The sequence below is a fragment of the Ananas comosus genome, linkage group 10 (assembly GCF_001540865.1).
Source record: "Ananas comosus cultivar F153 linkage group 10, ASM154086v1, whole genome shotgun sequence".
NCBI classification, from domain to species: Eukaryota; Viridiplantae; Streptophyta; class Magnoliopsida; order Poales; family Bromeliaceae; genus Ananas; species Ananas comosus.
The window spans coordinates 235,975-247,017 of NC_033630.1; the positions used below are offsets into that span (position 1 = coordinate 235,975).

An 11,043-nucleotide genomic window follows, 5' to 3' on the forward strand; every position below is an offset into this window, starting at 1 on the left:
ATATATATATATATTTAAATCCAAAACATATATAGTAGTTTAGGATTTATTTATAGCCTATCGATTCGATTAATTTTCCCGAGAGACATGGCTCCAATAAGTGTACTACGACGTGAAAGTCCAGTGGGTCCAGCCCATAAACCATAGTGCCGTCGTGGCCTACATCACTGCTAGGATATGTCGGTTTACTCAGCCTAGTCCAGTTTTCACCGTTTGATTGAATTAAGGCGGCAAAGTCCCCCAGTCAAATTTGCAAAAAGTAGTGGGCCTTAAATGTCTGGGCCCATTAGGCTCAGAATGATCCAACCATGTGCTTTTGCCGTAAGACACGGCCCGTCAAACCTCCTCAGAGGGTATCAGCTATCTACAAGTAAAGTATGTTAGCAGCATTGTTCTATAGACTCTATTCTCCCCCACCAACCTCTCTTGCAAATTCAGAAGCTGCATATAGGATCAACTTTTGAGGCTTTTATTCGCGAGATGCTCTACCAGAGATCGTTGTATCTAAAGCAGCAGTAGAAGTGGAAGCAAACAGATGCTGCCTATTCAACCCCTTTTGCTCAAGTGAGAACATCAATATCCAGCAGCATGTACCTGGATAGGAGGGATTGACAGAAATGAAAATAGAAACTGCAATTGCAGTACCCTGTAGCTGATTTTCGCAACACTATTCTGGGATACCTTATGGAAATTGCAGCTTAATATAAAGAATAATAGATGAAACCAGCAGTTTAATCCTACTGAGTAGTGTGTAATACTCTTAAATGAATTGCAGAACAAGGATATAGCCGAACTAGCAACATGATTTACTATAGTTTTCATTTTACAGACTTCAAGATTAGATACAAATGTACAGCACAGGCTAATTCAAATTGATGTTATGCAGTATATAGAAACTGGATTCTAATAACTTTGTTAAGGCATGTTACATATATCTCTGATACATTGTCGGATCATTGATACTAACCATTAATCCCAAAAAGTTTGAGCTATTAAAAATATAGAACCAATTCATTTAAAACGTACAAATACAACGGCCACGGATTTCGATTGAGACTCGGTTCACCGAGCCTTACGCCACTTCGAACATAGCTCGATCTAATCCGGCTTCACTCTATTTCGAATGTAACTCGACTCACTTGGCCTTCGGCCACAGGGCAGAATGCTCACCCAACTAAGCCAAATTAGTAAAAATTTAGTAGCCAAACTAGTCATTCACAAAAGAACATTCTCAAGTACATGTGAATGCGACCTGTAAAAAGGCCCACTCAACAACAATAGAGTCTCAACGACGACATTATGTAAGACAACTTGATTAAATTTCTTTAAATTAAAATCTACTACTCATTGCTGATATAACAAGAATACCAAAAAGTAGCAGAGCACAGATTACAAGTCAAGAGTAAATAAATATCAGGCATAATTCAAGGATTAGTAACCAATTAAATTAAGGAACATCACGGTTTCAAAATTATCGAGAATGGGAGAAAACAGGCCTGATCGGGCACAGACAAAACAATAATTGTCACGGTGCAGAGCAAGATGAAAGAATTTGAATACACTACTTAAATGCAAGCACCGAGGATGAAAGGCTCTAGCAGACTAACATTTTATTGGAGAATCTCAGCTTAGAAATAGAGATTCGCGTCGAAAAATGATTTGACCAAAACAGAAACGAAGAAAAAAGCAAACAACAGAAAATCTGGAATAGCACTGCCAACAGCTAACGCTAAAGCGCTCCAAGCCTCCAACCCATCGCTGGAGTACCAGACACACTAAGTTATGAAATTCAAACTTCAACTAGACTTCTTTTAAATGCTCTACTAAGGTTGCTGTTTAAACACCGAAAATATATCAAGCATAAGAAACCCCCACTCAATCAAAGGCTTCATCATCATCATCCGGAAGAGGTTGCGCTGCTGCAGCTGCGATCTCAGCTTCGTACCTAACAGATAAGAAAAAATTTTAGCTCATAGTTAGAACAAACTAAGGTCAGCAATTATTTAAAAAATAATAGTAGTTTTAACATTAGAAGGAACAAAAGCAAAGAAGAATATATTGTAAGTGTTCCCCATACCATCCAGTATTGAGGTTAGTTTCAAAATAAAAATTAAAAGATATAAAGCTAGATGCAAACCACCACTATATCATACGTTTACCCCAAAAACCACATTGCCTTCTTTAGTCATGATTTGTGGCGTGAACAAGAAATTCTATGGCAAACGGCAAGAATATTCATTATTCATTCATCAAATAAACATAAAAGCGTGAACTGCAGTTCAAATTGTTATCTCACTAGCATAGTATTCGCCATAAACACCAAACCTCTAGTGTGGTGCATAGGGAAGTCAACGGGTCGGATTTTCAAAAAACTGAACCCAAACCTGAACCTGAACACGACTACCAAACCCGAAATCCGTACCCGAACCCGAATCCAACGGATTTTAAAAATCCATATCCAAACCCAAACCCGACCAAAAATCCGAAATCTGAACCCGAGCCCGAACCCGAAAATCTGACCTGAAACAAATATTTCTCTTTACAATATTTCAAAGCATATTACATTAAATCTAAATTTTTAAAATACAAGTTCAAATACAACATCAAATATTTATATATATATATATTATACATAGTGTAAAATATTTTCGGGTTCGGGTCAAGTTCGGGTTCAATTGGGTACAATGAAAAACCCATACCTGAATTCAAATCCGTCAGATTTTCACTTTTGATATCCATATTCAAAATGATATCCATTTAGTATCCGGTAAATCCACTTCGTTCGGGTTCGGGTTCGGGTTCGGGTTCGGATAAAATTTGAGGCATTCGTACCCATTGACATCCCTAGTGGTGCAGCTTATACATGGACTACAGTATCTTAAATAAGCATAGAAAGTCTCTTTTACTTACAGCTGTTGCACAGCAAGATCAACGTGAACCTCTGGAGGAGCAAGGGCAGGTGATTCAACAAAGTGAAGATTTGTATCCCTGCATAGGACATAATATCATTTGTAGGGCAACATTGAAGCGTTAAAGAGAAATAAATTTGTATTCAAAAGTCAAATTACTACTTTACCCTGCAAGCTTTCTGGCTAAATAGAGAAAAGGCTTCTCGAAGTTGTAATTGCTCTTAGCAGAGATTTCATAATACTGAAGATTCTTCTTCCTGTGGAATGTTACCATTTTAGCTTTTACTTGCCTGTTCTTTACATCAACTTTGTTTCCACAGAGAACAATGGGAATGTTCTCACAAACCCTGTTTAAAACCACAAACAGACATAAAGCATGGCACAGGAAAATATCCGATGGCTAATATGGGGAATTAAAGAGAAGAGGAAAAATGTCCAGAGAAACTGAAAACTTACCGGCATAAATCTCTGTGCCAGGTGGGAACGTTTTTGTAGGTGAGCCTTGCAGTAACATCAAACATGATTATCGCGCATTGACCATGGATACTGGCAAATAAATGAATCAAGTTATCATGAAGGAAAATTGTCAGCAAAAAGATGACATACAACTGTAAATATACTAATGAAAGTACTAATACTAACAACAGAAATATGAGAAGACGATAAAAAAAGGAAACTGTACTATATTTAATTTTATGTCAGCATTTTTAATAATAGACAGTCGATACTCGATACTATATATTAGATACTGTTTATTGACAAGACTGGCAACCAATGTATTATTAGCCGACCCTTAAAACAATGAAAAGAAAAAATATATAAAAATAAGAAATAAAAAGATGTAACGTAGATAACTAAGATTTAGAGGAGAAATAACTTCCACAGTTCAAAAAGAGAAAATAGTGATTCTTGTAGTATCCCATATTGTCAAGACTTTCTATTAGATGTAATAAGAGCCTAATGGGAAATAACACATGCTATACTCAGCAAGAATAGACCCTAAACAACTTTCAATGACGTACGGATGGATTTATCCTGCTGATCCTATTGATGCGTTACTGCATGATAATTTGCATCAAGAAGTTTTAGCTCTTTTTGCCTGCACATTTTCCTCCAATAATAATGCATTCTGCACCAAACTCGACCACTAAATGCGTGTAAATAAACATTGTCTTGTATAAAAAGAAAGTAGAAACTTAGATTTACTAAGTCTTAATTATGGACAGCCAACACATCCTAAAATACAGTTGGAAATGGAAGAAACTTCAGCAGTACATATACTGAATAACTAAAACAAAGAGAACAAAGTTTTTTTCCTTCTAATTACAATGAGCTATCCACACATTTATATAGTAATGAAATGGCAACAACATACAAATGGGCGGAAAAGTATAAACCTCACATTCCAAGGTTAATCTGAACAAATAATTACAACTTACACCCAACTAAGGGAAGCCAGCTCTTACCAAAGAGGATTGCAACAGTAATGCGGATTAAATGAGTGCATATAAACAATTCAACTACAACATTTCCAACTAAGATGGAACAACAAAATTTTAAATGCTAACGTCATTCAAACCAATTGCAATGGGCATTGTCAGTCACCTGATTTATTGTTGCCAAATTTGGGAAGTTCTACAATGTGTGCCAGATAATGTTGAACACACAACAGAAGCCTTTCAAGAAGGCGGTGATACAAAGAAAGTGTTTAGAGAAAATGATGTCTTCCGTCCATTTGAAAGCCGGATGAAATAAGCTTGATAACAGTGAACCACTGAACTGACCAATGTCTCTACATACGCTTTAAGGATTACCCCCACATCCCATCACTTTGAACTTTGAAGAGATAAGAGAAGAATAGGGTAGAAACTGGAAAAGGAAACCAGTAATGTCCCTTTTGATCTAGTAAGCAATTGACAGAATGAGAACTCCTCAGTGTAGCTAATTTACCAAAATTGTGACTCGTGATTGTACCAAAACCCGATAACAGATATTTAGAGAAAGGCTTTGTGTCCAGGAAACAGAAGCAAATTGCTATACAACACTGACAAAGAAACACAATGTGTGACGCTTAATTTCAGAGATATTATGCTACACAAGAACAGAAACAAACACCACTCACTAGTATCCATCGCGAAGCCCGCCGAACTTCTCCTGGCCAGCAGTATCCCAGCAGTAGAAGCGGATTTTCCCACAGTTGGTGTGGAAATCCAACGGATGCACCTCAACACCGATAGTAGCTGCCGTACAGAAATCAAAGATCCGTTGCTACAACAGCACCAACAAAAGTTAAAAAAAGGACGTCTAATTAGTGGCACAGCAAATCAAATTCTTACGCTCGTATTTCTTCTCAAACTCTCCCGTAAGATGCCTCTTGACAAATGTGGTTTTGCCTGCAGCAACAGATCACAAAACTTAACAAAATTTCCAAATCTCCCATTAATCAGCCGATTAAGACGGTAAAAAATGATACAAAAAACGTCAGAGAAGGTGGGACTTTATGCGATCAAAGCCCCAACTAAGTGCAAAAGTAACTCATTTCGATTTGAAAAACGAGTCAAATACCTGTCCCTCCATCGCCAACGATCACGAGCTTGAAGCTAGGGTAATCCACCGTTTGCTGGTTCGGGAGAGCCTGCAACAACACAAATCACAACGAAGAATGAAGGAACCGGATCACATCACACACTCTACAAACCGTAGAGCTCGAAACGCTGGATTACCCTGAACGCGAAAATTTGAATTGATGAAGAAGAAGAAGGAGAAGAAGATACCATTTGCGATTTGCTTTACCCTTCGATGCGGTGGCTCCTCCAAATCGAGAAGGGTTTTGGAGGAGGGAGCTGGGGTTGTTGAGTTCGTCGCGTTGTTGAGTGCGATATATTATTATATATATAAGCAGGGGTTCGGGGCTTCGATCCCACGCGACCCTCCGAGGCTCCCCGGCTTAAAATTGACGCAACTAAGCAAGCCGTTGGATCAGATCCCGCCCTCGCGCTTAATTTAATTGTGGCCGTACACGCGCTGGATGAGATCTGCCGTTGATTCTGGAATTCATAGATGATTGTTGGGCTGCTAATGGGCCTAGCTCAGTTCTAAGCGCTAGATGAGAGCCGAAGCCTATTCTCCTCGCGGTGTCACAAATCCCAGATCACCCTGTGTAAATTAATCTGGATGTCTTTGCCTTTGTTGTTTCTTATTTATTTATTTAATTTTGTGAAATGGCTTGCCCAATTGAATAGAGATGCGTCTCTTATTCGAGAAAAATCTTTGGGAGAAGACCCAAATGTGTATAAACTCAAATACTTATATGTTGAGAGAAAATATATATCTCATCATTGTTGTGAATGACCAAGACATATCAAATTAAACACGTCCATTCTATAGAAACTTTTAACCAATAGCTAGCACATCTCCTCGCCTGCTTGCACCTCAATCGTGCAATACAAAACTCAGCAGCAATAATCCTATCAATAATAATAAACTGGCTCAAGGGTATAAGATCACCAATTGATCAATAGCCCAGTTATTGCTGATTGAATGGAACCACCATGATTGTGCAATTACAGAAATAATATTCTTCTTCTTCTTCTTCTTTTTCTCTCTCCGGCTTTCTACAGGCGCTTCGGACTGCGCACGCTGAGGACGGCGACGTCGTCAAGGACGGGCCCGCAGAGGGAGCTGAGATCGTCGCTGCGGGTGTTATAGTAGGAGCTCCAGAAGACGATCCGGGTGCGCGCAGACGTGGCGCGGAAGCGGAGGGCGGCGCGCTTGAACCCACCGGTGCCCTTGGAGTCGTAGGCGACCTTGAGGCTGTCACGGGCGGCATAGGCCTCGACCATGAGGGAGCCCATGCAGGCATTTTTGGCATCACCGACCGAGAAGGAGAGAACATAGGAGCGGCCGGGGACGGTGCGGATGACCTGGGAGAGGGCGCTTTCCTTGCCCGCAAGGAGCTCGACGGCGCGGCGTCCCTTGGGGACGGAGAAGTGGGCGGAGTCCAGGTACTTGACGGCCTTCAGGGACTCCACCATCCACCCGGGGATCGGGCAGTGATCGTCCACCGTGTTCGACGGGATCAGCACCCCCCAGCTCGTGTTTGGCAGGATGTACGGCCCCTCCTCAAAGTCACCGTTCTTCAACAAGTTCTCTGTGTGTATATATATATCCGCTCAAATTCATTAATTCAATACTATATTATATTTATGTATTATATTAAATTTGGCCATTATATATAGTTACTGATTGATTTTGATCATATTATTCGATATAAATATACATGTGATCAATTGAATTTCATTGGCTTAAATTGTATATAGTTACGTACTGTTGGTGGGCTTGGGCGGATAGAGGGCCTTCATGGCGACGGAGTCAATGAGGGGCCCACAGGCAGGATCATCCGTGACTCCGGGGTTGTGTATGATGACGTCGACATCGTCGGACTTGGCGATCCAGGCCCAGGCGTAGGAGTCCCAGCCGTTGCTGCTGTACATGGTCTGCATGGCCAGCACCCCGGACTGCCCCGACGCCGATACGTTGAGCTGCTCCGCCTGCGCGCACGTCCGCGCCGCGCTGAACGTCAGCGAATAGCGCAGCCCCCCGGCGACCTTCACCCGCTGCTTGATCGACGCCTCGTTCCCGAGCCGCACCGCGTAGGACCCCTCCGGCACCACCAGGAGCATGTCGCCCTGCTTGTGCCCCGACTCGATGTATTCTACGTACCCGGATATCTCCCATGAGGGGATCGCCGTGCGGCTCGTCACCTGCGTCCCGTTCAGCTCCGACCGCGCCGGCCCCTGCTCGAAGTTCCCATTCGGCAGCAAACCTGAAAATTTTTTTTTTTATTTTTTATATTCAGGGGGAGGGCACTCTCAGGCGAAAATAAGAGTAAATAATGACATGAATAGTGAAAAAAAAAATAAAACCAAATTAATTAGAATTAAGCTTTCAATTTTTACTAAAATTTTCGTTCAAGAGGTATTTATTTAACTATTTGTTTACAAATATTCCATGGACAACTGAGGCCAAGAGGAGCTTTGGATGCTTCGCAAGGGCCTAATCTCTAGCCTGCCGAGCCCGTCAACGGGAAGATTCTCATGGACCGAAGGACGTTGCTAGTGAGCTTTTATAATTAGGCCTGCATTTTAAGACGCTGAACGAAATTTTTGCCCAAAAAATACTAGATTTTTGTTTCTTTTATTAAGAGAGAGAGAATAGTAGCAGATGCTACCCCTTTTTTTTTTTTTTTTAAGAATTAACTTAGTTGGATATATAAAGGAATTAAATTTATAACTTGAGATCTTAGATATCAATCATTAAACTTGTTGTCATTTGCGCTAGGAATGGTAATACTAGATTTTATTAACTCTCGTGAATGTAATAACTATATGGATTTGTTAAGTAAATGTCGCAACCAAAAAATGTTTGAATAAAAACTTCTACTGTTTTTAGGCTAACTCCGACAGAATCCCGGAATCAATATTTTTTCTTTTTTTTTTCTTTTTTTGAAAGGTTGTCCTCGAAATTGGGGTATCGAGATCAAGTCTTTAACGCCATGTGGGTTGCATATGCTTGGCCCAGTTAATCCGAATGCAGATGCTCTCATTATGTTGTCAGTGCATAAAATTATAAAACTGATCAATCGCAAGGACTCCGGGAGGGTGGCCTCCATTTTACCACCACTTTAGAGTTTAGACACTCTAAATTAATTAAAAGTTCTCATGGTATAATAATAAAAGATTACAGGACAAATGGTGTAGGAGATTTCAGATTGCAGTATAAATGAAAATAAATGATCAATTTCTGCATCGAGTTCTCTGTTATAATTAGTGCATCAACTCTTCATCTAAGCTCGACTTATAATTTCGTCCCAATATTTGTTTTATATCCTTACCGCTATCTAAATTTTCTCTTTTTTTTCTTTGTTCCTTCATCAAATTTAGCCATCTAAGGGACTGAATGGAAGCCTCGAATTCAGACAGCGAGAAGCCAGCAAGTTCTGCAAACTCGACTTCTCGCCCATCCATTCGAAGTTGAATCGTTAGTCTTTGTGTAGTATGAGTGGTGAATACGATAATTTCACAAGTTTAGTGTTGAAACAAATGCATGCATGCCGCTATCAACTTTTTTAAACTGCATGTGTTCGAACTCCAAAAACAAACAAATAGCCCTAATTGGTTATGCGACCATATATATACTAGACTTACTCAAACTTTCTGAGTAGGACGAAGTTTACAGCGTAACAGTCACATCACGTTACTCATATCCCAATCAATCAGATCTTTTTATTTGAAAGAAAATGAGAACGAAAATATTTTCTAATTTTAATTATGATGGGATGCATGGGTGAACTCTATGGGTTCAAAGTGATTGATTGAAGATGTTCCGTCATTTATGTAGTTAATAGCTATATATATATATATATATATATATATATATATATATATATATATTTAGAGATAAGTAGCATGCTGCCCGCTTTGTTTATTTCATTTAGAAGTAACTTAGTTAGAAATATGAGTCAACTAGGATTCGAATTTGGGATCTCGAATACCAACCATCAATTCCTTTGCCACTTATTACGCTAGGGACAGTTGGTTGTAATAGCTATATTTTAGACTTTTTTCTTGAGAAAGAAAGGATAAATCTGAATATTATTAATCCTTGCCAAATACAGCAGATAGATGACTGCTGTTCGAAGATAGACTGGACTTACATAATAAAATAAACCAACACTAATTATTCTCTCACATGGTCTTAGCTCAGATAATTATTTGAATACTATTTTAAGAAGTAATAAACTCGAACTTTCACTGGATACTATTATGTCAGAACTAAAATATGCTCCACCATAAGTTTGCATTTAAGGTACTTCCCTAACTCTACCAAAGATCATAAAGGCACCTTCTTTTTTACTTCTTTTCGATTTAGATGGATCTCCTTTTAAAATGTTGAGCATGCATGCGAAAGCTTTTTTTGACCTAATTGGTCAAGTATTTGTGAGTTGGAAATTTTGTTACCGCACATGTATACTACTTAATTTGATCAGTAAGCTATATATAGCAGAAGAAAAGCTAGCTACATGCACGAGTAATAAAAATTTCATCTACAAGCTCATCAGACGCTTTAGATGAATCCTGTTCGCAAAGCTCCTGCATGCCATGCACCAAGTTCAAAAAAAAAAAAAAAAAAAAACTATATGCAATTCGTGCTTTTATATTAAAAGAGTCACTATAATGTGCGCGTTGGAGAATCGGAAGATGACTCCATTATATGTCGCTTAATTATATCTTGGAATTAATAATTTTTTTTATTGGCAAAAGTTTTGTGTTGTTACTTGTTAATTACTGTGAAATAATTAAGTATTTATCTCTAGAAACTTATATACGGTATTTTAGTATGTCCATATTCAAAACGTCCTCAACTGTCTAGATATAATACTTATTGGTAGACCCGAGACATAAAATTAAAATAAATAAAAAATTACATAAAACTAACAAATTTATGAGAGTCGAACTTAGAACGTTATGTTCTATTACTATATGTAAAGATAGTGTGTATATATAGGAGAGAATTTAATGGCAAAGATAGATGATTTTGATGATACGAAACCATATTAAAAAGGTGATCGAGATCTTACCCTCGGTGAAGGCAACACTAGTGTGAGCGATCGCACACATTAGCAATAACGTTCCAACAATGGCTACAATTCCCATTTTTAGAGAGAAAGAGAGAGAGAGAGAGAGAGGAGAGTAGAGAGACGAGAAGTGATATGAATGAACGAGTGATGGTCGAGCGTACAGGGACGACACGGTGCTTAAATGGATGCCCGCCTCAGAAAAAACCCCTCGCTTTTCAACTTATCCTCGAAATTGCCATTCAACTGACGTATCTTGGTCCGATGACGATTCGTTTCCATTATTCGCACGTAATTTTAGGCTAAATATCACTGATTCCACCGCTAATTTACGCACCCATGTGCTGACCATCTCTAACTTGTTTCCGGTGCCCACTCTGGTGAGCACACGTATCACGTAGAAACTTAGCAAAGTTCTATTTTGTTGTAATAATATAAGTAAACGACGATTTTGTCCACGAGGAACATAGATTACATGAAGAAGAAAATCTACCGTGT

General features: G+C 39.1%; 2 protein-coding genes across 2 annotated transcripts; both read right to left on the bottom strand.

Annotated features, from left to right (window-relative positions):
• LOC109715981 (GTP-binding nuclear protein Ran-2-like) lies at positions 1,392-5,839 on the bottom strand. Its single transcript, XM_020241243.1, has 8 exons — positions 5,684-5,839; positions 5,475-5,544; positions 5,246-5,302; positions 5,032-5,149; positions 3,366-3,455; positions 3,077-3,256; positions 2,911-2,988; positions 1,392-1,945 (listed from the first exon to the last, which is right to left on the bottom strand). Exons 1-8 carry the CDS (start codon positions 5,684-5,686, stop codon positions 1,876-1,878), a joined length of 666 nt encoding a protein of 221 aa, XP_020096832.1. The 5' UTR covers positions 5,687-5,839; the 3' UTR covers positions 1,392-1,875.
• Positions 6,223-10,710, bottom strand: LOC109716173. Its single transcript, XM_020241497.1, has 3 exons — positions 10,549-10,710; positions 7,237-7,734; positions 6,223-7,059 (listed from the first exon to the last, which is right to left on the bottom strand). The coding sequence occupies exons 1-3, from the start codon at positions 10,622-10,624 to the stop codon at positions 6,524-6,526; spliced, it is 1,110 nt and encodes a 369-aa protein (XP_020097086.1). The 5' UTR covers positions 10,625-10,710; the 3' UTR covers positions 6,223-6,523.

Coding starts and splice junctions, on each gene's coding strand:
- LOC109716173 (XM_020241497.1), bottom strand. CDS start 10,624: ATGGGAATTGTAGCCATTGTTGGAACGTTATTGCTAATGTGTGCGATC. Junction 7,735..10,548: donor TAGTGTTGCCTTCACCGAGG/GTAAGATCTCGA, acceptor AAAAATTTTCAG/GTTTGCTGCCGAATGGGAAC. Junction 7,060..7,236: donor TCCGCCCAAGCCCACCAACA/GTACGTAACTAT, acceptor ATATACACACAG/AGAACTTGTTGAAGAACGGT.
- LOC109715981 (XM_020241243.1), bottom strand. Junction 5,150..5,245: donor GTTTGAGAAGAAATACGAGC/GTAAGAATTTGA, acceptor TCTGTACGGCAG/CTACTATCGGTGTTGAGGTG. Junction 2,989..3,076: donor TTAGCCAGAAAGCTTGCAGG/GTAAAGTAGTAA, acceptor TGTCCTATGCAG/GGATACAAATCTTCACTTTG.